This window comes from Callorhinus ursinus, unplaced genomic scaffold (assembly GCF_003265705.2).
Source record: "Callorhinus ursinus isolate GAN/ISIS: 27379988/994484 unplaced genomic scaffold, GSC_fseal_2.0 scaffold20, whole genome shotgun sequence".
NCBI lineage: Eukaryota > Metazoa > Chordata > Mammalia > Carnivora > Otariidae > Callorhinus > Callorhinus ursinus.
The window spans coordinates 10,232,779-10,259,432 of record NW_027397082.1 but is presented as its reverse complement, the minus strand read 5'-3'; the positions used below and the strand labels follow the sequence as shown (position 1 = coordinate 10,259,432).

The following is a 26,654-nucleotide window of genomic DNA, read 5'->3' as shown; positions in this document are numbered from 1 at the left end:
CCCTCCTCTCATCCTCCCCAGTAATTAGCCTCCCTCTACCATGCCCAGGATCTGAACAGACTGAGATAGGAGGCAAACGAGACAAGTGGAGGCCAAGAGGTTGCCTTTATTACAGTAGAGGCCAGGTGGGGTTGTGGCTTTGGTCTTGTAGCCAAGAGTCTGGGTCGTTGAACCCCAGGGTCAGGCAGCCTTTGCCCACCAGGCTGGACCAGGGCAACGCCCCCACGCCCCAGGAGGAGAGTTGCCCGCCCCCTGAGCCTAGCGTCCTTCCAAGAGGAGCAAAGATGGAACGGAGCCAAACCCGTCCAGCTATTCATCCCAGTTCCCAGGAGCAGAATGGGTAAAGGGGCGGAGATGACCAGGACTGTACTTACGGAAAATCCCTCCTCTTAGAAGCCCAGAGGGAGGAAGAGCTTTCTCCTGTACCGCCCTGTGTTGTCTGTACGGTTGTGCGCTGAAGAGCGTGTGGCCACACAGAGTTCTGTGTGCAGTGTGTCCGCGCGAGGGACTGGGGTGTATCTGTGAATGGGGGCCGGGGGGGCGTGCAGGTTCTAAAACCCACTCCTTTGCTCCCTAGCAGATACGGCCCGGAAAGGCCACGGTCTCGCAGTCCGATGAGCCGGTCACTATCCCCGAGGTCCCACACTCCGAGCTTCACCTCCTGCAGCTCTTCCCACAGCCCTCTGGGCGCCCCCCGGGCCGACTGGGGCAACAGCCGGGACTCGTGGGAGCACTCGCCCTATGCCAGGAGGGAGGAGGAGCGAGACCCGGGCCCCTGGAGGGAGAACGGGGAGGACAAGAGGGGCAGGGCAGACGCGTGGCCGCACGATCGCAAACACTACCCCTGGCAACTGGACAAAGCCGACTTAGAGGAGCGGCTCGAAGGGAGGGTGGGCCACCGAGAAAAGCACCCGAGGCCCGGGTCCCCCACCCTGCTCCACTCTGCATCGGGCTACAAAAGCCGAGAAGACGGCTACTACCGGAAGGAGCCCAAGGGCAAGTCGGACAAGTATGGAAAGCCGCAGCAGGACGCTCCCGGGAGGTCCAGGAGGAAAGAGGAGGCCAGACTGCGGGACAGCAGACACCCCCACCCCGAGGACTCAGGCAAGGAAGACGGGCTGGAGCCGAGGGTCACTAGTGTCCCTGAGAGCACCAAGTCTAAGCAGAGTGAGAAAAACAGAACCAAGAGACCCGACAGAGACCAAGGAGGAGCTGACGACCGAAAAGAAGGCAGGATGGTGGGGAACGAGGTCATGACGCAGTCTCTTCCCCAGGTAAGGAGAGGCAGGTTCCCGAGCAGGGCAGTACTAATATAATGATGGTGCGCCTTTAACGAATGAATGAAACACTTACTGAAAGTTGACTCCGTGCCAGGCACTGGACTAAACACCTTATCTCGATCAAGGTATTTAATCTTCACAGCAACCGTATGAGGTAACATTGGTACTAATACTGCTGTGGCTATAGATGAGGGAACTGAAGCACAGAGAGCCCAAGTTAGTTGCCCAAGGACACACAGTCCAGAAACAGCAGAGCGACGGGGCTCCAAATCCCTCGGCGCGCTGCGCCCTTTGCTGGAAGTTAGGCAGCGATGTGATGCAAAGGCCTTCTGTGGTCCTGTGTGTGTCCGGGGAAGAGGGGCCCCACGGAGTTTGCACCCACAGACTCTGCCCAGGGAGATGAGATCTTTGGTCTGATCCATCCTTTCTCGTGCCAAAAGCATCTGCCGACCCTGGAGTTTGAGGAGAGGTGGTAAAGAGAAGCAGCCGCCACCCTCTAACATGCCCTGGGTGTCCAGGGCTTGGTGTGGTGCTCTGGACACTGTCCAGAGCTTTACTTCCACTGTAATAAAAGTGCTCGGCAGTTGGCTGGTACCTTTCATCCACGTGTCAGAAAGGGCTTATAATGTACTGCATAACTTCAGTTCACATGGTGGGTCGTGAGGACTCTGGGTACAAAATTCACACTCTCACTGGGCTTATACTTCCTTCTTGCCCAAACCACCTCCATTTAAGTAGGAGCGGGATAGTGGAGGTTGGGGAGCGGGGCGGGTCTGCATAAAGAACCCAATTTTAAAAATCCTACATGCATATGTCCTAGTCTGACCCAGGACTTGGTGACAGGGACTAAGTCGAAAGAAGAGCCCAATTCTCAACTCCACGGACACTGAAGAGTCACCCTTTTGTCCACTACTGCATTTACTCCCATATGCACTTTGCTATTTGGCCAGGCAGTGTGTCAGGCACAGCGCGGGGCGGAGGGGGGTAGTCCAGAGGTGAATGGGACAAGGTCCATGCTGTGGTGGAGACCCAGGTCTAATGGTGGAAGGAGAGCTACAAAATGATTGACATTCAGTGGGGCCCATGCTGGAGCAGAGTAGTGGATGAGCTGCTCCGGGGGCCTTCCCTCTGTGCAAGGAGAGGGGGGAGCTTCACAGAGGAGGTGACATGTGAGCTGGGCATTGAAAGTGGGGGGAAAAAGCCATCTGGGAAGCAGCGAGGGCAAAAGTGAGAAGGGAAGACTGTTTTCAAGAACCTGCAAATGGGGCGCCTGGGTGGCTCAGTCGTTAAGCGTCTGCCTTCGGCTCCAGTCATGATCCCAGGGTCCTGGGATCGAGCCCCACATCGGGCTCTCTGCTCAGCAGGAAGCCTGCTTCTCCCTCTCCCACTCCCCCTGCTTGTGTTCCCTCTCTCGCTGTGTCTCTCTCTGTCAAATAAATGAATAAAATCTTAAAAAAAAAAAAAGAACCTGCAAATACTCAGCGTGGCAGCATCTTTAGGCCATATTAAAGAATAACGTCTTTAAAAAGTAAAATCATGGCTCTCGTGCAAACAGAAAATGAATACATATCAAAGATGTTATTTAACTCACGAATTAATGAGGGAGCCAGGAAGATGTAAACGCTGGTCTAGAGGAGAATCCAGAGAGCAGGCAACGGGGAGAGGCGATCAGGTACGCGGAAGTGAATTTGCTAATAGATCAAAAACTGGCCTCTTCCAGTGGCATCTCCACCAGATAAAATTCCTTTGCATCTCTATGAACGAGAATCACTTGCACTACTCTTCGTCTTCTGCAGTTTACGGGGTTGTAAAATAGTTCAGCTCATGATAACAAAAAGTGCAGACTCCTGTGGGACCAGACCTCCTGGAGGGGTGTGCTGGACAACGAACTGCCCAGCATTCCATGGAAAGAACACCCTGTTGTCTTTTTGCTCATTCTCAAAGTCTGCCACAGTTTCTCCTGACTGGAATAGCAGGGGGAGCTCAAGAGATGAGATTAGGGACCTGGGTAGGCCCAGGAAGACCCTCGTGTGCCTCACTGAGGACTTGAACTGGGTCCCAAGGACCTGTGAGCCAGAGATGTTTTTAAGAAGCGTGTCTATGCTTGGAGGGATCTAAGGGCCTAATGATGGGTCAGTGCCCATCCTCTCAAGAAGAGGCTCAGAGGGGCAACCATTCTGTCTAGGTAGTCGAACCTGCGGGCTGGGAAACTTCAGGATGGTTCATGCTAAGAGCTGGACCCTGAAGAAGCACTTTGAAGGCAGCCCTACTCATAGTAACTTTGAGTTAAAGACAGTTGAACTCCCATCCTTAAAAAATGGAGAGGTCCTGCTGGAAGCTTTGTTCCTTACCGTGGATCCTTATATGAGAGTGGCGGCCAAAAGACTGAAGGAGGGTGATATGATGATGGGGCAGCAAGTGGCCAGAGTTGTGGAAAGTAAAAACTCAGCCTTCCCAGCAGGAACTGTGGTAGTGGCTTTTTCAGGCTGGACGACGCACTCTATTTCTGATGGGAAAGATCTGGAAAAGCTACCCGCAGAATGGCCAGACACGTTACCGGTGTCTTTGGCTCTGTGGGCATGACAGGGCTAACAGCCTACTTTGGCCTACTTGACATCTGTGGTGTGAAGGGTGGAGAAACAGTGATGGTTAATGCAGCAGCAGGAGCAGTGGGCTCTGTGGTGGGGCAGATAGCTAAGCTCAAGGGCTGCAAAGTTGTTGGAGCAGCAGGGTCTGACGAAAAGCTTGCCTACCTCAAAAAGCTTGGATATGATGTTGCTTTTAACTACAAAACAGTAGAGTCTTTGGAAGAAACTTGGAAAAAAGCCTCTCCTGATGGTTATGATTGTTACTTCGATAATGTAGGTGGAGAGTTTTCAAACATTGTTATCCCCCAGATGAAGAAATTTGGAAGAATTGCTGTATGTGGGGCCATCTCTACATATAATAGTACTTGCCCTCCTCCCCCAGGCCCACCCCCAGAGAATATTATCTATCAGCAGCTCCGCCTGGAAGGGTTCATCGTCACCCGCTGGCAAGGAGAGGTCCGCCAGAAGGCTCTGAAAGACTTGCTGAAATGGGTCATAGAGGGTAAAATCCAGTACCATGAATACATCATCGAAGGATTTGAAAACATGCCAGCTACATTCATGGGAATGCTGAAAGGAGATAATTTGGGAAAAACAATAGTGAAAGTATGAAAAAAATGACACACGGGATCTAGAAATCATTTGGATAATTATTTCTTTTTAACCATTTAGTAAAAATGTATACTACCATCATCATCTAAGAAATAGTCATTGTGATGAGTTTGATCTCCCTAATAAAACACATGTAAGTGGTATGTAAAAAAAAAAAAAAAAAAAGAAGAGGCTCAGAGGGGCAGAGAGCAACAACCCCTTGGGCAGGGGCTCCAGCCTGGACCTCATACACATGCCACCAGCCTCAAACCGTGTGTCCCCATGGCAAAGGGGTGGAGCTGCCCCCTCCCAATCCTACCCATACTTCTGCTATTCCTCTTCAGTAAGCTTACTGCTCCTACTGTTTTACCCACTTTCTTTTATCGGTTTGCCCTTTTAAGGTGACACATACTATGGGTCCTCCCCAGAGCCCTGATGCAAAAAAAGATGCCCAGAGAGCCCCATGTGCTTCCCCAAATTCTGTCTCTCTGGCTGGTTCTGCCTCTAATAGCCCTAGAGTGGGGTCAGTAGGGACTTGTTGGGGTCCCCAATGGATTGTTTCTGTGGTTTTGGAGCCAGGAAGCCCAAAACCAGTTGGTGGAATATCAGCAGAACAAAGTCTTCCTCACGGATCTCAAACTGTATATCACAATCTTGAGAACAACCCCAACCCCCCAGGCCTGCCCCAGGAGTCAGATGAGTTCAGTGACTGAACTTGGAGCTGGAAGGGCGCAGGGCTGAGGATGGTGTCCTTGCCTTTCTCCTAATATACTGGGCACCTCCCACCACAGGGCCTTTACATGTGTTCACCTGCCTAGGCGCCCCGTCCCGCTGAAGTCTACCTGGCTCCCTCCTCCCCTCCTTTGTGTTTACTTGTCACGCTCACCTCAAGTATATTCCTGGCCAGAAACACCTCTACATAAAACCACAGTGTCGCAACCTGCTTCCCTTCTCTGCTCACCTTTCCTGGTCCAAACTATCCCTTGATGTCTGTCTGTATTTAGTGTCTGTCTCTTCCACTCCCCCCCCCCCCCCCCCCCGAGAGGTAACCTCCACAAGGGCAGGAATTTTTGTCTGCAGTGCTCACTAGATCAGGGCTTGACACAGAGCGGGTGTTCAGTAAGTATTTGTTGGAGGAAGAAAGGAATGACTGAACCCGGACCCTGAAGACAGGCCAGGCTTCTGAGAACCAGGTCACACCCTCTTCTGCTCTGCATCGGTTTTCTCATTTGTGAAATGAGTGTGATCACAAGGCTGTCATAGGACTTTAATGAGCTTGTGCTCATTTGAAATTTCTAAGATCTCTAGAGAAAATGCCTGTGCTGGAGAGGCCAGTGTGTGTGCTGCTCAGTGTTGGTGGGTGGCCGGGTCCACACATGGGGCCCAGCCTTGACCGCAAGACCACAGAAAGAAGGAGAGAAATCAAGTCGCTGAGTATGGTGAACATGGGAAAGAAGGGCGATCAAGGGTTACAGAGCCAGGTGCCTGGAGAAGGGAAGCCAGGCAGGGGATATAGAAGAGATAATAGGAGTGAAGCCAACGTGGGGAGAAGGGGTCATGGCAGACCACGGAGGAGGTACCTGTCTGTTGGGGGCAGTTAGCCACTGCTCAGCTCCATTTTATGGCTGCCATTCAGGACTGCATGCCCTGTGCTGTTAGAACCCCCACTTTTTGAGGAGCAGCACCAAAGTCCAGATATCTGAAATTTCCCACATTTTAGAAACTGTATAGGCCGAAACATGTCTGTGGGCCAGATGGAGCCCAGGGGTCCCTAGGATGCAGCCCCCAGTATAAACAGTCCATAGGAGGGAGAAATAGAAAACCTATTTATGCTTAGTTCGGAGCCTAGACAGAGACCCAAGCATGCCAGAGGCAGGTGTGAGCTAGTTAACACTACACCCCCCCCTTCAAGCCTTCAGGTCTCCATTCTTCTATTGACTGATGTCCACAGAGCACCTAGCACTAGGACTACAGTTCTGAGTGAAGGCTGAAATGACCCCTGATCTCCTGAAGCTCATGGTTTAGTGGAAAGACATACTAATCAATTGCTCACATGAGTAGAAGAGCATGCATGTTGAGTGCTAAGAAGGCAATGGAGGTATACAGTGCTGTTAATGCCTGTGATGAATCAAGAGGCTTCCCTGGCTTAGGATGGGACTGTTGCGATTTGAAGGAATGGTAGGTTTCACTGAGTGAAAAGGAAGGAGAACAGATAGAACAACATGTGCAAAGGCCCTGTGGCTGGAGTCCAGTGTTGCTGGAACAGAGACAGCCAGGGTTAGAATGGTGGGAGGTATGTCTGGTTTGTTGACGGGGTCATATCATGCAAGGCCTTGTAGGCAGGTTACAGATTTTTGTCTTCATCCCAAGTGCAAGGGGAAGCAAATGAAATATTTAAGCAAGAAGGTGCAGTGAGGTTATGATAGTGTTTGCATTTTGGAGTGATCATTCTTGATTGCCTTGGGGAGAATAGACTTGGGAGGAGGCCACAGAGCAGAAGGGGGAGAACAGTTAGGAGGTGGTTTATCAATAGCCCTAGCCCTGTGGAGGCAGAGCTCTGCTTGTAACAGTTAAGACCTAATGTCTTCATCTGTGAGCTGGTGTGGACACCTGGGTGCATTGGTTGCATTTGTTGGTTTCCCTTAAGCTGCTACTCTCACATGATCCCAGGGCACAGGGTGGACTGAAGGCACTGCTCCGTTTCCTTTGTCTGCAGGGAGGAAGCACCGGGATCCTACTGGCAAGATGCTTCCCGCCAGCCAGGCTGTCCCCGCCTCTCCCAGTTTGGACTTGGTGGGGGCGGGAGGGCAGTCCTCTATTGTGTTGACCTAGGAGTGTGGCTGTAGGAATTGCTTGGGGAGGGTAAAGGGAGGGCCATAGATAGTTTATTCAGGGAGAAAAAATAAAGAAAGAGGTCTCCTGTTGGTAGACGCTATGGATTCTGATGGCTAAAAAGGCATTTGGAGCTGCTTTGCACTTGGGTTAGCTTAGAAGACTAGAGCAGAGCTTACAGTGGAATCTTCTGCTCCAAATGCCAGAAAGAGCAAGGACATAAGGATTTCAACTCTCTTCCCCTGTCTGGTAGTAACTGGTTAAACCAGTCAGCCCTGAGCTCCTGCCCCAGCTGGCTCCTTGTCAACTCAAGAGGGGTGTGACTGCTCATAAGAAATCAGAACTAGAGTCATTTACTTAGAGCCAACCTCAGCCAAAATTGTTGAGAAAATGCAATGTGCCCTTGAGAAACTCCAGAAAGAGTCATTGATTTGGTGGCCAAAGTTGAAGTCATGGGAGAATATCCCCCCAAAACTTCTAAAATGGGGGTTGGCAAACTTTTCCTACAAAGCACCAGACAGTAAATATTTTAGGCTATGTGGGCCAAGAAGCCAAAGTGAAGATCTTATGTGGGTACTTATGTAGTCATTTAAAATGCAACTATTTAAAGTTTGAAAAGCCTTGTTAATTCACAGATTATATAAAAAGAGGCACTGGTTCAGATTGGCTTGAGGATGATAGATTGCTGACCCCAGTTCTCAGGCTGGTCAGAGACCCTAATTTCCCAAACCAAACACACCGGCTTTCAGTCGTTCAATTTCTCAGACATGAGCACGAACTCTCATGAGGGACTGAATTTGCGGGAGGGAATAGAAGGAAGGAAGAAGGGAGGGGGTTGCTAATTTGGGCTGTAGCTCTAGGTCAGAGAGAGGACAAAAAAGGGGCTAGGGGGGCACTGGTTGACTAGCAACCCACTTCCTACCCATAAGTGGCCTGGATGTGATTTTTATGGCCAAAACAGATCTTTTTGGGGAGATGTCACCACGATGGTTGTCAACCCCCGGACCCCTTTGCCCTTGGTCCCTTTACTCACCCTCCCTGCCTGTAGGTTTCACAACTGCAAAAACACCCAGTTCGCCAGAGATTTCTGCCCCACTAAAGATATCAGTCCAACCACTGAGACATTTCCGTGCCTCCACTTGTCTGTGTGACTTGAGCAAGTTACTTAACCTCTCTGATCCTTCATTTCCTCATCTATAACAGGCAAGGCATCTGCCTCCGAGGGGTTTGGTGAGGCTTAAGGAAATGTGCCTGTGAGACACACCTGATGACCGTTAGCTATATTGTTTTCTCTCTTGGCACTCCCTCTCTCCTCTGCCCCTGCTCACCGTTGATTTGGTTTGTTCTGTTCTTTTTTGGTAAGGCTGGAAAACAAGAGCAGGAAGGCATGGAAGAAAGCACCTCATCAGCGGCCAGGCAGGAGAAAGGAACAGAGTGCCCGGATGCAGAAGACACAAGGACAAAGAAGGTAAATTTGGTCCCAGGTGCTGGCAGGACCGCCACATCTGCATGACGGCCCATGGGCACCGCGTCTCAGGCATCCCCATCCTGCCCTGGGATGCCCCACTCGTTGCATGGGCTGTGTCCAAGACCCCACCTGGGCTGCCACGAATGAAGCCAGCACTTCTTGGAAGAATGGTTTTGCCTGGGATCTCTGCAGTCTTTATTAAGGAGATCTTTACTACATGCCTGGGCTCTGCCTCAGTCTCCAGCACCTTGGCTGCACTCGTCAGAGAAAACATGTGCCCAAAAAAGACTCAGGCTTCAGAGCCAGGCTCCCAGAATAGTTCCCTTGGGAGGGGCTGGGGGAAGAGGGGAGCTTCGGATGCTCAAGCTAGGGCCCTGACCTCAGCACGCCCAGACCCTGGGATTAACAAAACATCTACTGCGCTTGTAAAGATTATTTTACTTAATTAAAATAAAAAAATCCAGTTATAGTGCTGTGGCTGCCTCAGCAAAAAGAAACGTGTTTGGAACGCAGCCAGCTTTGTGCCTTTCTGGTCAGGAGAGGTGGAGAGATGAGTATCGCTAGCGAGGGGGCTGATCTCCGAAATCTGGCTCCTGGGGACATGACAGAGTTTCAGGAGGGGCCAAGTGTGAGCCATGGCTATGAAAGTTGCACCCTTGTGGGAAAGGAGCTTGGGGGACCTTTCAGGGGGACTTTGCTACAGTTCCATTTATGGCCTTCATGCAAGGCAATAGCTCCAGCCAGTTGATTTATTTAGAGTTTATGACTTTATCATTCATTCATTTGAAAACTTTATTGAGCACCTATTATACACCAGGGTTTGAAATTCTTTGTGCCATTTTAAACGTGGTAGATTCATCATTAAGGGCTGATTCTAAATGCTGTTTTTGAGCCTCATCCTAGGGATGTATCAGCGATGTGGGACTTGGGTGGTTTGCAGCTCCTGATTACCCAGTAAGCGTTCCCAGGCAGAAGTCTGAGTGCTCAGGATCTTTCTGATTAGAGGGGCCCAGTGGTCAAGGTTTGTGCCCTCTGGTTGAATACCAAGACCTGCTCCTCCACCACTCTCTGACCTTTCTTCTGCATGTCTGTTCAGGAGCAAGAGTGGGAGAGTGGAAGTGAGGCCGAAGGGGAGAGCTGGTACCCCACCAACATGGAGGAGCTTGTTACGGTGGACGAGGTTGGCGAGGAGGAAGATTTTATTATGGAACCAGACATCCCCGAACTGGAAGAAATTGTGCCCATTGACCAGAAGGATAAAATCTGCCCAGAAATATGTCCCTGTGTGATGACCACCTTAGACCTGGACATAGCCAAGGACTTCACCAATGAGGGAGTGAAGCCCGTGGGGAACGGGGCCATGGAAATCAGCCTCAAGACACCCAAAGACCTGCCTTCTACCCCCACGAGCTGTCGCAGTGACATGGACGTAGAAATGCCTGGCCTAAATCTGGACGCTGAGCGGAAGCCAGCTGAACGTAAGACAGGCCTCTCACTGGAGGGTTCAGGTTGCTACGAGGAGCAGGCAGAGGGAGGGGAGCACTCCGATGTGCGTCTGGCCCCTCCACTCCAGCAAATGTCTTCCCCGGAGCCAGCAGAGGAGGGGGCCCGGCAGCCTAGCCCACCTCTCGATGACTGCAAGGCCAGGGGGACCCCCGAAGACGGGGCTTGTGAAGGCAGCCCCCTGGAGGGGAAAGCCAGTCCTCGCACCGACACCAACCTCCAAAGCCAGGCTTGCCAAGGAGTGTCGACCCAGGGTAACTACCTCCCTTTTCTCCCGTGCGGTTGGGTTGATGGGGCCACTGCTCACCTAGGGAGGTGTGCGGGCACGTGCAGGCTGGAACGAACACGAGCAGGGTTTCAACCAGCATTCAAGCTGGTGCAGAAAGCCAGCTCCCAAAGGCTTGGTTAAACGGTTAGCGCTTCTCGGCAAATGGTATAAAGGAAATCAGATAGGAGGCCACATGTTTTCTGAGAAGCAAACTCAGACAGGATAGACTTCTCTGAATTTACGGGAGCCCAGATGGACTCTGACAACTAAAATCAGCGAAAGCTTTGAATTATCAGGCCAAGGGGCCCTGGTTCCTTGGATCAGGAGACGGCCTCTCAAGCCTGCCCAAGGGCGGACCGCCCGGGCTGTTACCCCTGTGAAGCCCGGGAGAGGGGTCAGGAGAGCAGGAGGCGAGAAAGGAGCACCGAGCGGGCAGCGGGTGGGACGGGGGGGCGGGGGGGCTCCCGGGGGTACGGCCCGTTCCCCTGGCTCCCGGCACAGACCCCCTCAGTCCCCATGGCCTGATGGGGAGGCGAGGCCTGTCCCAGGCTGTCCTCCGTCTCCGCTGCAGGTGATGCTGTGTGGGTGCCCGGCACTATGCCATCATGAGAGACAGAGTTTAAAATAGGCTAAGCCCTGTCTTCTCTGCCAAGTGGGAACAAAGATCCGGCAAGGGCTGCGGTGCGGGGAGGAGGAGCCCTCAGCCTTCTCCGCGGGAAAATAACTAGCGCTTCCTTCCCCAGAGGGCCTGCAGCACGTTGAAGGTGGCGGGGAGGGGGACCAGAGTCGGGGACAGAAACCGTGGAGTAAAGGCTTGAAAAGAAACCTTCTGCCCAGCGCCCTGTGGCTGGCACGAGCCTGTCGGGCTGCTGGAGGCTGGGGCTCTCCTGCATGGCGGGCTGACCGGAGCTGTTTTTCACCTGCGAGTCTCCATGGAAACTGCCCTGAGCACCTGCCTTGTTGCCAGAGCAACGGGGAGGCCTGGGCTGGGTCTCCAGAAGGCAGGACTAGAGAAGGAGCGAAACGTTCACCGTGCCCCGATTGAACCCCTTTATTTTGCCGTATAGGTCTCAACACGCACTGGTGTTTATGGCCGACTAGCTTACTCAGTGTTTGGAGCTCATATTTAATAACACCGCTCAACAAGCTTGGGGTGAACGTAGCATTGCCTTTTGCGCCAACCTGTGTGCCTAGACACGTCAGCACAGTGTTTGGCCGCCGGTCATCCTCCTGCCTGCGGAGACGGAGTGATTTCTGAGTTGGGGGGGCAAGGTGGGGATCATCCCAACCGAAGGAGGCAGCAGCCCATCCCCCACGGACCCAAGGCGCGGAGTTGCCGAGGGTTCGTGTGTGGGGGGCATTCTTTTGGCAGGGGAACAAACTCTCAATTACAGCGTTTTGCTCTAATTAGCAGTCCTCGCCCTCACTGCATGTTATTAAGCAGCGTGAGGGACCATGCCTGAGCACAAAGTGCAAGAATAGATGGCAGAGGGTCTTTGAAGTACATTGTGCTTCCTTAGTTCTCTACCTTGGCCCATGTTTTGCAGACAACCCCAAGTACGTGGAAATGAAATCTCTGGACGTGAGGTCACTGGAATACACCGAGGTGGAGCTGAAACAGCCCCTCTCTTTGCCTTCCTGGGAACCAGAGGATGTGTTCAGTGAACTTAGCATCCCTCTAGGTAGGTGAAGTACACAGTCCTTCCTGAGCATTCAGCTCCAGGAAATGATAGCGCCATGGTAACATCTAAGAGGTCCCAAGGGCTTTTTTGTCATTTTGTTGTTGTGCTTAATGTCGGATGTAATAACCGGGATAGGTATGGTGCGTATCTTTAGGGTTTCTTGCAATTTCAGTCTCCCGATAGTAGAACAGATACCTCATGACGTCAGGCCCTGAACAGTACTGCCCTGAGAGCCAGAGCAAAGAGAAACTCGCTTTCCCTGTTCAGGAATGCTTTATTCCTGACCACACGGCCTTTATTCAGGCAGAGATCAGAGGCCCCAGTGGCCGCCCAAAGTCAACAGAAATGAACCTCTTCTGCTCCTGGCTTCCCTACCCTCCTTGCCCCAGCCCTTTCCAAGACAGTGCTACATTTTTTTTTCCTCTTTGAAGGACCAGCTTCTCTGAGGCAATGATGCTGAAGACACTGCATTTGGGGAGACACTCTATATTTGGTAGAGGGAGCATTGAACAGAGAGAGACCTGGGCCCCTTTCCTTCCTGTTTCACTTATTGGATGACTGCATGACCTCAGACAAGTCATACCCAGGAATGTATTTTGGTTTTTATTTTTTCCAGTCCCTATAAGTCCTTTATTAACAAGTCAATAAAAAGGGAGACAGAGAGATGTAAAAATACTTTTCTCGGAGGCCCTGGGAATGGAAGGTACTATCAGAACCCACCTGGCCAGAGAAGGCAACCCAGCCAGAGGCAGAATGGAAATTGGGGGTCCAGGGACGCAGCTGGTGGGAGGCACTGAGAAGGAGGTGGCTCAGGCTTTGGGCAGGGACTGTGCAAATGCAGAGGCCTCACTGGGGTTCCTGAGCCTTAGTTTTTTTCACTGGTAATATGGAAATGAATCAGATCAATTATATAGTGGAATTTTCAGTAGTGGAAGTGGTGGGGGCAGGTGCAGGAAGGGAGGTTAATAATAGAATCACCTAGGACACATTTTCAAAGGGGAGAGTTAACTAGAACCTCAGGGTAAGGAGTGAAGTTACTTCAATAAAGTGCCCTGGGAGCTTCTGATAACCACTGCTAACCCGGTGACTCCCACTCCACGTTGTCTTTGAGTCTTTGCATTGACTCTGAGAGGTTGGAAAGCAATGAGACAAAGGAGTAGTAACAGCCACTGGAGAGAGAGCTTAGGAAGGCGTCCTTTGGGAAAGCGTCCCAAGGAAGCACGAGAAGAACGGGTTATGTGAGGACCGATGACCACACGTCTGCTTACTCAGGGAGGGGCTGGTCAATATGGAGGCTCACCCTTTCCATCGGGTTTCTCTTTCTTTTCATCTCCTTTTAAACATTTATTACTGTTTCTGCCCTCCAAATGTTCCATTTTCATAGGGTACCCATTTTTACTGAGCAGCACTTTCTAGACAACATGGCACCCTGCAAGGCACTCTGGGGCGGTTGAGAAATGTAACACAAGTCTCTTGGCATCCAACAACTTGGAATCTGTGCGACCCACACAAGTAAAATTAAGAATAAGTTCTGCCACCTTGTGATTTATGTCTTTAAAAATTGTTTTTCATTCCAAAAAGTGTGATAGATTATTATGACAAGTGTAAAAAATAAGAGCCATGTAAAGTCAATGTTAAATGTTGTATCTCTTCACTCCAGTTTCTCCCCCTGCTCCAGAGGTAGTCACGGTCATACCCACGGAGACTAGGTCACACCATACACAGAATGTTCTACAATTTGCTTTTTTAACTTAACAGTGGGACTCAGAGACCTCTTCAAGTCAGTATACAGACAATGCATTCTTCTTAACGATTGCAGATTTTGCACCCTAGAAGATGTACCGTAAATTACTTATCCATTTCTCTACTGGTGAACATTTAGCATGTTTTCAGTTTTTCCCCATTATTAAAATGCTGTAATAGTTAAGCTTTTATGTTTCTCATTTACCATGCAAGCACCATTTCTAGTGCTTACCTCATTATTTAACTCTCTCAAAACACCTATGAGGTAGATAATATTTTTATCCTTATTTTATAAGTTCGAAATCTGAGATGCAGGGTTACAAAGCTGATGATTCGCAAAGACTGGAGTCAGGATTCAAATCCCAGTAGTTTGACTCATAGGACCATGCTTCCTCTATGCTCTGCTGCCTTCCAAACATGCTGTCACCTTTGTGTGCCTGCCAGGGTTTCTGCAGGACAGCATCCTAGACTGGGAGCGGGGGGTGGGGGTTGTGGTGTGATGTATATTTGCAGTTCATATTTTCATAATTGCTGCCAAACTGCACTCCAAAAAGTTTATACCAGTTTTCCCTGCCAGAGTGAGAATTCTCATTCTCTGCTTCCTTACCAAATTTGGACGTCATCAGTTTTGAATCTTTACCAAACTGTTAGGAAAATGGTATCTCGTTCTGCTTTTTAAAAACAGTTCTAATGAAGTATAATTGATGTTAAAGAAGTGCACGTGTCTAAAGTGTATGGTTGATCAGTTTGGACATATGTGTACACCTGGGAGACTAATTACCACAGTAACATAGTGAACGTATTTGTCACCTCCCAAGTTTCCTGATGCTCCTTTGTCATTCCTCCCTCCCCACACCTCAGTCCCCAGGGAACCACTGATCTGCTTTCTGTCACTAAATATGAGTTTGAATCCAAAGGGAATCATCTGGACTATAGTGTTTTTGCCTGACTTCTTTCACTCAGCGTAATTATTTTGAGCCCTTGATGGGCATTTGGGTTGTTTCCTGTTTGGGGCTGTAACAGATTGTGCTTTTGTATTGCATGTAGTCTTCGATGAGCTTTGAGACCCATTATCTTATTGATCTTAGGGGGTGGGGGTATGGCACCATTCTCCACATTTGACAAGAGAGGAAACAAGTGCAGATACTTACCCAAGGTCACACAGCAAGGAGGTCAGGTCAGAGCTCCGGGTTTCCAATCTGAGACCACTCTGCCCTCCTGTCTCTCTGGTTCAGGAAGCACAATGTAGGAAAGGCAATTTTTGCGCAGTGGCTAAGAGCACAGACTGTGGAATCTGATTCCCCAGGTTTATATCTCAGCTGGCTAGCGGACAAAGAGCGACCCTTTTCAGCTCTCCTCATTGATTTATTGACTTTCTTCATCAATAACTAAGGGTAGTAATAGAAGCCTACCATGTATAGTTAGTTTGAGGAGGAAATGAATGAATATGTGTCACGTCTTAGTGTCTTCTAGGAGGATTCTCTGTTGCTACTACTCATTCATGAAGTAATTATTGAGCCCTACTTTTTCCTCTCACTGGGGCTGCATGCCCCTTATGCTCCGGAATCCAGCACTCCTGCAGAGACTTCTAGGGAGGGAGGGAACAGCCTTCAGGCTTTGTCCCTGTGGAGAGCAGGGAGCCAAAGAGGGAGTGCCAAGGACCCAGAGTAAAGGGAGGTGAGATCCCAGTGCTTGGGGGAATGGGGTGGACATGGGGTCGGGGGAGTAGAGAGAGGGCACACGGCCCCATGGGTTTGAGGCCAGCTCTGAGTGACCCCGGCCAGCCTGAGCCTGCCAAGGTCTGCGCTTCCAGAACCAAAGGGCATTGCCTGCAAAACGCAAGCTCCCCCTCCACCCATCACAGGATTTGCTAGGATGGTGGAGTTATAATTACCCGGCCCAGGAGCTATTATTAGAAAGCAAATACAGCTTTAATTGTCATGCTTAATAGAGGCTGAAAAATGGGAGGACCCAGTGGCTCCAGACGGGTTGGGGCAGTGACAGTTTTCTTCACTTCTGGCCCTCCCATTCCAGAGGCATCCTGAGGTGGTGTTGGCATGTGGTGCCCATGGCAAGTCCCAGTGACTGGGCGGGGGAGGGGGGGTTTGCCAGGCGTTTGGGGATCCTCCTCAGACTTCTCCTTCCTCAGTGCTTTTAAGCACCTGGTACTGCCTGACGGCCGCTGGGCATCAGACACGGACAGGGAAGAGTTGCTGCCCACCTTTGGAGCCCGAGCTCTCCAGGCGGCCCCGGGTTAGAGGGCAAGAAGGCCTCTGTGGAGAAATGTTTAACACGTGGCAGGAAATGAATATTTTTTGAGCACCAGGCAAAATGATAACACCGTTTGTGGGAGTATTATTTCTATTTTATAGATGAGGGGGCTAATCTCAGAGAGTTTAAATAATGTACCCACAGCCACACAGTGTATGTAAGAGCTAGATCTTTCGGACTCTAAATTCCATTTTCTCTCCACTATACTGTGGCTTCCAAGCCTTTTTTTTTTGTTTTGGCAGTGGACACCTTTGTTCCAGTGAAATCTCACCCAGAACCCCTCACATGGTCGCTCTGCTGCTTGGGTCGAAAGGGCCCACAGCTCAGGCCCTGCTTCATGCTCTGTGGTGGCTTCTGAGGCACTGGCGCCCCTTCTTGGGGACCCAGGACATGGGCTGGAAGGCCTCTTGGAAAACCTGGAGGACACTGGAGGCCTTACCAGGGCCCTGCCATGAAACCCCAAGGTTTCTTTGCTGGGACCACCCACAGGCCCCTCCTGCAGGGTCTGGGGCAGGATAGAGGGAGCAGCTGGGATCGCAGGCTTGGGTCTGCTCCCTGTGGCCTCCGGGTGGTGCGTCTCCTCTCCCAGTGGCCTTTATCTTGTCTTGTGTGGACATCTCCGTACAGAGCAGGCTGGGGAGAACTGTTCTGTGGGAACAGAGGACCAAGGCAGGCCTTGCTTACGGTTCCTCTGCCGTGGGCCTGTGAGTGAGGTGGAGGGGCCAGCCGGCCACCCACAGGCAGAGCAGGGACCACTTTTCAGTCCTTTGCCGTGGGGGTGGGAGGAAGGTGAGGAGGGCAAGGGCACAGCCTCTTTCTGGGCAACGGGCCCAAGAGAGGCCCCGTCCCTGCTGGGGGCTGCTGCGGGCAGGGCAGCGAGCTGCGTGGCAGTTAGAGAAAACTGGCTGAGGAGGCTGCCAAAACCAGGCCCAAACCACAGAGGAGCAATCAGTCAAAGCAGGCCTTGGGCAGCCCTCCCGGGCTCCCGCCTCCATCCAGGCTGGCCGCTGCACACTGATAAGTGGCTCTTTTGAAATGAAAAAAAAGTTGTAATTACAAGTCTAAGCACCCACTCCGTGGCAGGGTCTCCATCCCATAGGACGCGGCAGGAGGGAAGTGAAGGAAGCCCAGGCTTGTGGTCCCACGCAGCGCCTTGATGGAGCCCTGGGCGGTCTCCCTCTCTGCCAGAAGTGGCCGCAGTCCCCCTGGAGGGCGGGCCCCCCTGCCCTGGGCCCCCCTCCACCCGCTGCGGCCCCCCTGGCCCCCCACAGGGCCACGGGTGCTAAGCAGGTGGGCAGCAGACCAGCCAAGTGCGGGCGCGCACACGCCAGCCCCCCAGCCTGAGAGCAGGAGCCGCCGGCCCATTCCCGCCATTCCCCAAGGGGCCCTGCTTTTCACGGCCCTGATGCCCTGCTCTTCTGCTAACAGTTCTGACTCCCCCCAGCTTCCCACGTGTTCTTACTGGAGTCTGGTCTGTGCCCTCTCAGACCTGGGCTCTTTCCACTCTGCCGACCATGGCTTCAAGAGGAGAACGGTGACCCCCAGACACCTTGGCGAAGGCTGGAACAGCCACCGTGCCTTCAAAGATGCATCCTCTGGGCTGTGACACTGTCACTTCTCTCGCCATCGGGCCACCCTTTCCTTTCCGCAAAATCAGAAGGCCTCCCAGAATCCTGTGACTTCTGTTTAGCAAATCCCATAAGTAAAATGCTATCGCTGGGTGGTTCAGATGTAAACACTGGACGATGGGAAGATGTTTATGATACACGATTACATGAAAAAGGGAGGAGACAGAACTATACTTAGGGTACAATGAAAACTGCCTCCTGACCCAAAAAAAGCTCTACCTAGAGATAGTATGGGAGAAAATGTTTTGATTGGAATGACTCTAAAGTGATTTTTCCTCACTTTTGTGTATTTTTAAAGTTTTCTTTAATGAGTATAATTCTAAAACTCACAAAAATGACAGCATCCTTCCTGAATCCTGGCCCTGACAGCTAGAGAGAGAGGGGTGCAGCGTGGAGAAATGGAACGCTTCCTCCTCGTTTCCCTGGAAGCAGGCTGATGATGGGAGGGTCCGGGCCCCATTCCCAGGAACCGCTGCAGAGCAGAGAATTGTGAAACACTCCCTCACCCCTGAGGGAGTATGTCCCTTCCTTCACAACCACCTGGGAATGGAGTCAGCCCTGTTCTCAGCCTTGCTTTGCAGATGAGGAAACTAGGCTTGGAGAAGCTCAATAACCAGCCAGAGTCAACAGCAAGTGAGGGATGGAGCTCAGTGCTCCCATTTCCACCTGCCGCCTGGCAGGACCACAGGGGCCTCACGTGGCCTTCCTAATTCCTGCCTGTTCGTCCCCCATCCTCCTGCAGGGGTGGAGTTCGTGGTGCCCAGGACTGGGTTTTACTGTAAGCTGTGTGGGCTGTTCTACACGAGCGAGGAGATGGCGAAGACAAGCCACTGTCGCAGTGCTGTCCACTACAGGAACTTACAGGTACGTGGAGCCTTCCTTGCCCAGTACCAGGGAGCTCCCCGGTTGTTGTCCTTCCACCATGTGGAGAACCACTCTTTCCCCAGGCCCGTCTCCCCCAGGTTGCTGCTCCACATGCTGGCGCCTTCCCTGTGCTCTCAGGACATCTGTCTCCCCTGGAGTACTTACAGCATTCTGTTGGGGGCGGGTTTGGGGGTATCTGCCTCTCCCCCTGGTCTGAGTAACTTGAGTTAGGGATCACCCGGTCCATGCTGGAGGCTGACCCCTTTTCACAAGACCTGGATATTCTAGATGCAGGCATTTCTCTGTTTCTGTTCCCCCCATGCAGTATCCCTGTTTGCTGCAATAAAAATCACCATTATGTTCTATTCAAATGTTCATCTGCACTGCAACTATTTATCAGAGGCATGCTATGTACCAGACACTGTTCTAGGTGCTGGAGATAAAACAACAACAAAACCACTCACACACACACACACACACACACACACACACAGAGGGGTGCCTGGGTGGCTCAGTCAGTTAAGTGTCTGCCTTCAGCCCAGGTCGTGATCTCAGGGTCCTGGGATCGAACCCCGCATCAGGCTCCCCGCTTGGCAAGGAGTCTGCTTCTCCCTCTGCTCCCTCCCCTTGCTCCTGCTCTCTCTCTCTCTCTTTCTCAGATAAATAAAACTTTAAAAAATTATAAACATATACACAAGCAAAAGACAAAAACCCTTGCCCTCTTGGAGCTTCCATCTGAGTGTAGGAGATAAGCGATAAATAAAATAAGTAACTTTTATGGTATAGTAACAGGGGACATATAAAAAATACTACTGTGTTTCATGCAATCCGAGGTCTGAGCAGTTATAAGACACACTACCACTTTTTGGATACCGATAGGAAAAAAATTGTTGCAAAGTAAATGGTGAGACTCCATCAATTGTAAAATGCGTCTCAGTTTCAGAGATGTTAACGTGTGGGGGAAGAAAACCTCCTCTTAGAATCAATGAAAGACTGTTCTGTAATACATACCTAACTGACATGCAGCATGTTGCAACTTCAGGTGGGGTGGGGGGGACCTTCGGGAACTTAATAGAAAGCATGGTATATCAGATGCCCAGGGATAAGTATTCCAAGGCACCTTATGTTTTTACTACAAGGAGCCAGACTAGTTTTTTGGCACATAAGACCTCACCTAGGGCAGACCCTCGTGGTGGCAGCATGTCCTAACTCCAGAGCAGACATTGCTGTTAAATTGTTAGAGTGGCTGATCGAGGATTTTTCAACCAGAGGTGTGAAACAGAGTCACCTGGACAGTGTTTTGAAAGTATACATACATACATACATATATATATATATATGAAGTGAGCTAGTCAGTAGAATGGGGGGAGGTGATCCAGGAATACATAATTTGAGAAAGTTCTCCATATGATTCCATTGTGCATCCCTAGTTAAGAGACTCAGATATGGGCCAACTCTTGTTTTTTGTTGAGGAAACTGAGGCCTAGAGAAGCTATGTGATTTGTCCAAGGCCATGCAGATGGTGAGTTACCAGGCCCGGAAACAGACTGCCTGATTCTTAATCACTTGCCCTTTTTTAGCCTGTTAAGCTGATCTTGCAAACCAAGACCCATAATGGCACGGCCTGTGTCAGCATCTGCAAGGGATTGTCATTGGCTATGCCCGGACTCATGTCATTTAAGCCTCCTGATTTCCCTCTGCGGAGCAGCCACTCTGTGATGAAGGAAGCTGTGGGGCCTGGGGCCCAAGTCCTGGCCTCTCCTGGGGGAGCGCAGTGAAGGCCTGACTTGACCAGACCAAGGATCCAGACTGGGCTCTACAGAGCCAGCGGAGGGTGGCCATCTACCCTGAAGACATCATCATCCCCCACCCCAGCGAGATAAAACCTATAGAATGGCAGCGCGGGGTGGGGTCTTGGAGATCATCTGGTCCTGATTTTCGCCAACTGTGGTTCTCATACCAGCTGGCAATTTTAAAACATGCAGCTTCCTGGACCCACCCTACACCTGCTATTCATTCTCTCCAGGGCTGGGCCTGAAAATCCTCATTTAAAAAAACAGCAGGTTCTGATACCTCAGTGTGAGAGCTCTTGATTTCATGTGGTGTTCTCAGCTGGATTGTGTAGTTCTCAAGGAGACCACACAACTCAAGATCACTCAAGAAGTCAGGATGAGTCCAGACTTGCCAGGGCCTCTGATTCTAAGTCCTGTATTTTTTTTTTTCCAGGACAGTGGACTACACTGTGTTCTGGGCCTATGGGCCAACCCCCCAGGCAGACTCACCTCCCCAGAGCAGGCCAGAGCCATTCCCGTGGTCCCCAGGCACGTCAGGGCCAGACATGGGCTAAGCCTTTCAAGGCCCGCCAACTGCAGTTCAGGTTTCTCCAGCACACCTGTTGGGGAGCTGGGGGCCTCCACCGCGGGCTTCTCAGATAAGGTTTCTGTCAGTGGCCTTGACAGAATGTCTCTTGTCCACACAGCCTCACGCACCTCACACTACCCCACGTTACATGTGTGAAAAGTGAAGAATTCAAACCCAAGCAGCAGGTGTTGGCTCACACTTAAGTCAGGTGGCTTGTAAACTTAGCACCACCAGCAGGCCTTGAGGTGGGGGTGAGGGATTGCTCTTTGAGGTGGGGAGCAGGTGGAAGGAGCCCCCTTTCTCTCTGTGCAGCCTCTGCTGGGCCCCCACTGCTGGTCATAACCCGAAGAGAACCCATCCCGAGTGACCCAGAACAACGGGGGGAGTCAGATAGGAAAGCTAGATGCCTCCCTGGCTCCAGGTCCAGAGAGGAGTGAGCCCACATTTCCCTTCCTGGGGTGAGGCGGAGGACAAACTAGGCCCTCCCTCAGCAGCCTGACCCTCAGGGACCCACAGTTGGTCTGCTGCTCTCCCCATCAGGCTCACCCACCTCTCAGAGCCAACCAGTTTCTTCTAGAGAGAGCAGGGCATCTGACCCTCAAAATCACCCTGGGAGGAGGAAGGCACCGTTTCTCCCATTTACCAGATTAGGAATCAGAGGCAGAGAGAAGATGAGTACGTTCCCAGGGTCAGAAGGCCGATGCCCCTCATGATAAAGGACAGCATTACCGGGTACTTATTCTGAGCCAGGCGCTGTGCTGAGTGCTTACGGTACCTCCCGCGGACTTCACAGCCGCCTTACAGTGATAGTTCCTGTTGTTAGCCACACTGCACAGATGTCAGAGATCCTGGGTGTCTTGCCTGCCGAGAGCTAGGATTTGAACCCGGGTCATCTGGCAGCAGAACCCACACATGTGACCACTTGCCCACTGACTCCTAATCCAGTGCTCTTTGCACTGCCCCCTGCTGCCTGGGCTTTCAGAGGACCCCGCAGGGGCCCCAGTTGTGTCTCTGCATGGAATCTAGAATCCCAGGGGCGGCCTGCCGTGTGGCTGGGGGGCCGGTGGTGATAGCAGCGAGTATTCGGGGGGCGGTATGAGGCAGCTCCCAGCTACAGAACAGGAATCCAGCGACAGACCTCCGGGCTCTCAGCCTGCCTTCTGCCCACCAGGAAACAGGTGGCTACGAGAGGCGGCAGCCCGTCTTTGGCAATCCGCGCAGGGCAGTGCTGCTCTCCCCTCCGTAGGTCGGCCCCAGTCCGCCTGGCCTCTGGTCCCCCCTGCCTGTCACATGCACACATGCCCCGGGGCGCTGAGGCTCTTCTGGAAAACAAGTGGAGTCCTTGTGAGCATTCAGTGAGTTTCTGTAAGGAAAGAGAAAAGCGCTTGCACAGGAGAAGGGCTTTGGAAGTGGTCCCATTGTTAGGATGTGTTTTCTAGGACAGCCCGGCGGTACTTGTAAACAGAGAGAGGAGGGAGCTTAGCATGGGTCCTGTAGCCCCAGAAGGACTAGGGAGGGTTGGGGGGGGCCCACACACTGGGAGACATGATGGGAGAAGGGGCCCAGGTACATCCTCCCCTCCCCTCCCCTCCCCTCTCCCGCCAGGTCACCGCTGACCCTGTCCCTTCCCTTTGCCCCCCTCTCTCCCCACCGCAGAAGTACTTGTCCCAGCTGGCCCAGCAGGGCCTCAAGGAGCCCGAGGGGGCCGGCAGCCCCAGGCCTGAAGAGGGTGCAATCATGCCGCACTTTGAGAGGAAGAAGCCTTGACGCTGCGGGAAGCCGGGAGCCGAGGTGGGGCCTTCCTGACCTCAGCAACGGAAGCTAAAGCCAGAGAGGAAGGAAAACCAGGCCGGCCATGTTGCCTCGGCTTGTCCCCGGAGACTCGTGAAAATGCCCTCGAAGTGTCTCCGCAGTGAAGCTGTCACCTGATGTGTCCAGCGGCTGAGGGCCACCCTCTCTCCCCCCACCTCCCTGATTCTTGTTTCCTTCAATTTGCTTCTCTCTTCTTCCCCCTCCCTCCCTCTCTCTCACCTTCTGTGCCAAGGGTCATTTATTTTTCATAAAACCCAACTTCTCAGGGATTTTCACAGTGTTCAAATTCTTGATGGGACAGGACAGGTCAGGCCAGCCTGATCAACCAAGGAAGAGATCTCCCGGAAACTCCCGGGTCAAGACCCATTTTGGGGGCCTGGAGCATTTTCTGCACCTGGTGTCCTGAGCCGGGGGAGGTGTCGGGTCCTGCAGGCCTGGGGTGGGGGGGGCGCCTAGACCAGCAGCTGGCAGAAGCTGGGAGTTCCTCCAGCGGGACCATCTTTTTGAAAAGCCCCCGTTTTTAATAACGCTTTCATCCTCTCAGTTCCTCTAGAAGTCCACCAGATTCATGCCTTAACATAAAAGCAATGAATTTCACAGAGGAGGAAAAGAGCTCTTTGTTTTGGAAGCTCTGTTAAGTCCTCCCCGCCCCCCAAACTTATTTCCATCCTCAGGATTTCAGGAGGTGCCAAGCTTTGTTCTGTCCTGGACAATGAATTTGGTATAGATTCACTTCAATTAAAAATGAAAACAGTAGTGTCTTCTCCCTTCTGCCAAAACAATAGTTGGTACGGGCTTGGGTCGAATGTTGGCCTCCCAGCCCCGTGTGGCACTGGCTCAAGAGACATAAAAACAGGGAAATGGCATCTGTCCTCGACTCGTTCTTGGTGCCTGCGCTCTGGGCTCCAGCAGCCTCTCAGTGGGATGGTTTTTAAAATGGTCTCTCAGTGGAGAGAGAAACTAAGGGAAGAGCAAGGCTGCAGGAGTGAAGAGCAGCATTTGAGGATTGCCAGGACTTGGTAGGTGGGCAGGAGGCCAAGGGCATTTGAGGACCCCTGTGTGCACACTTTGATGTTGAATGTCACGAAGAACAGAACTCTTCTTCCTGTAGGGCTTTCTGATACTGGAGGTGAGTTCCTTCAGGCCCCCAGACTAGAGAGTCTGATGTTCCATTGGGAGCGTTTGGGACACAGGTGCTGGGGGGAAATGAGGCTTGGTCATAGCCCTGAGGAAGACCTCAAGAAGGTCAGAGGGGAGCCTTGTGCTGTTTCCACAAGCTGAGCTACTTCCCTGGCTCATCCCTGGGAAGATGGTTCCTGTGTTTCTATTCCTGACCGCAGATAGATAGACTAGGAAGGGATTGTTTGTATTATATTATTTTTTGCATTTTTTATAGTAGATAAGATTTTTTTATGGTAGATCTGTATACTGCACATTCTGTCCTCTGCACTAATGGCAGAAGAATAGAGAAATTATCTGAGTTCGACACTGACATTTTATCAGTGAATCTGAGGCGCAGAGAAGGAAGAAATGTAGGACATAAAATGATCCTGTGTAAACCTCGGGCACATGGTTACTGGTGAGGAGAGAGTTGCAGGGAACTCTTGCGAAAGAGAACAGAGAAGGCCAGCACCAGAGGCCAACCAACCAGCCTGGGCACGCGCCGTCAGGGGCTGGAGGAAGCAGGAAGCCTGACCGTGGCGTGAGGCCATCTGGGGGCCTCGGAAAGGCTGGTGTCTCAAAGAGAGTGGGCTCTGAAGATGGCAGCTCAGCTCAAGCTGCCTCCACAGGTTTTTACCTGGTGTCCTGGAGACCGGCCTCCCCCATTTCTGGGAAAACCTCTGGCCCTATTTGTCATCCTTCCCACTCCGGGGATGTCCAGGGCCAGCTCCCTGGGCACCTTGCTGGGAAGAGCCTATCACCACCACCGGAGGCTGGAACTGAGCATTTTCAGAGAGGCTGGCAGTCTTTTCTCCCCACAAAGTGAAAGCCGACCCAGCCAGCTCCTCCCCGCTCCCCGCCCTGACAGCACCGTTTCCATGGAAATCAGGATGGCTGTTCAAACAGCCTCATTCCCAAGTAATGGGATGGTTCCCTTGCTGATAGACTGAGCTTCTCCATACTGGACAGCTGGTGAGAGCCCCTGGGAGGGATCGAGGAGAGGCTTTCTGCATCCAATCAGAACCTTCACTTTAAAACTCATCTAAGATTCTGCATTTGTGTATATATTTGTATTTATTTATATTTATTTTTATACAATTCCATTGGCATGGTCCTTCACCCACTCTATAATTTGCACTTTTTATTCGTACATGTGTCATACACAATGCAATATTACAGGCAACCAGGAAAATACTGACTTATTTTTTGAAGCTTTTCTTCAGTGTTTGTCAACGATTTCAAAGTGTCTTCCCAAAGAGCTTGTTTAAGAGCATCTGCTACCTTGAGCAACAGATTCATTTGTACCCAGGGTTAAGGTAGCAAAAGGCCGAGGTAGTTTTCTTTTCATCGTAAAACACCCAAAATAAAGTATATACAGGCAGTATTCCCAAAGAATTTGGTAGATTTGATGTTGGTGTGAGGACAGCCATTACTGTCCCTTCCTTGGACAGTCTGAGGCTGTGATCTGTTAGGTTGTACTCGAACTGGACCAGAGTTTGCTTTTTGAGCTTATGAGAAAAAGAAAAACACTAGTTAATTTAAGTTTGAACTTGTAAAGTATTAGAATTTGTTGAGTGTCTTATAAATCGTCATCACTTTTCCTGATCTGTATAATTGACCGCAAGTGTTTGTTTTTACAAAAGGAAAAAAAAAGGATTTTTAATAAAGAGAATTTGAAAGCTTGTGAGTAGCTGTCTGTCATGCAGGGGGCCCTCGACATTTGGCTGGGCGGACCTCGCTGAGCACAGAGGTTGGGACCTGGCCCCTCTCTGAATCTAGGAGGTCTCTAAAGGGTTGAACAGAGAAGACACAGCAGCTTCTCTCTGGAACTCTGGGGAATCGGGTGAGCCTCCCGAAGTGTGAGTCGGGGAAAGTGGAGAGCTGCTGTTCCTTTCGAAGTATCAGATAGAAAAGTCTCTTGGCCTCTTATAAACCTGCTGCCCACTGCCCCGAGTCTTCGCCCAGGCTGAACCCCGTTGTCCTGCCCCAGGTCAGGTCGGGTCGTTTCTGACCATTCCATCCTCTGTGAGGTGGTTGATGCCCAGCCCCGGCTCTCGTTAGCCCTGTGACTTCTTGAGTCCCGAGTCCTTGAGTGTCCAGGGGGATAATGGTGTACATCACCTCTGGGTTGTTTCAGGTTTAAGGTAATTGCTGGTGAAAACACTTGGTATGCTGCCTGGTACTGAACCTTGTTTGCTTTTGGAATCCTAAGCTCTTTCTCAACCATTTCTTCTAGCAAAACAAGGCCAGTCTCCTGAGCCCAGTTGGCCAGTCCTTTGAACGGCCTGGAACCTTCTGTGGGCCCTTCCCTCCTGTTGGCAGTGCTCCTGAGTCAACGGGGAGGGGCTGTGCAGTCTGGCCCCAGAGGGTGAAGTGAGTGGGGCCGCCTGTAATTAGCAGGAGCAGATTGTAGATCTGAGGAAAGTTCCTGTCGAGCCTGTTACTGCTCCCCCGCCCAACCCTCAGCCTATTGTGGCCATCCGGGCACTGAGCTCAGGCCTCCTGTTCCCACCAGGAGGGGTGGAGAAGCATCCTTCCCTGCCACTGCTGGCTGGGCCCCAGCTGGCCAAAGTAGTGAGTGGGCCTGGAGCTTGTCCTCTGC

General features: G+C 51.5%; 1 protein-coding gene and 1 pseudogene across 4 annotated transcripts in view; both read left to right on the top strand.

The window, feature by feature from the left end:
* The window catches only part of RBM20 (RNA binding motif protein 20), a 184,612-nt gene extending 158,896 nt beyond the window's left edge, over positions 1-25,716 (top strand). For 3 of the 4 annotated variants that reach the window (XM_073904209.1, XM_073904208.1, XM_073904207.1), the window contains 6 exons: positions 581-1,274; positions 8,655-8,759; positions 9,856-10,516; positions 12,078-12,212; positions 18,597-18,718; positions 22,736-25,716. In XM_073904209.1, the coding sequence (XP_073760310.1) occupies positions 581-1,274; positions 8,655-8,759; positions 9,856-10,516; positions 12,078-12,212; positions 18,597-18,718; positions 22,736-22,846 (1,828 nt within the window). In that variant the 3' untranslated portion in view covers positions 22,847-25,716. The remainder of the gene's footprint in view (positions 1-580; positions 1,275-8,654; positions 8,760-9,855; positions 10,517-12,077; positions 12,213-18,596; positions 18,719-22,735) is intronic. The other variant, XM_025881115.2, reaches the window with a different exon arrangement.
* Positions 3,461-4,567, top strand: LOC112830937 (prostaglandin reductase 1 pseudogene; annotated as a pseudogene).
* Positions 25,717-26,654: the final 938 nt, after the last annotated feature.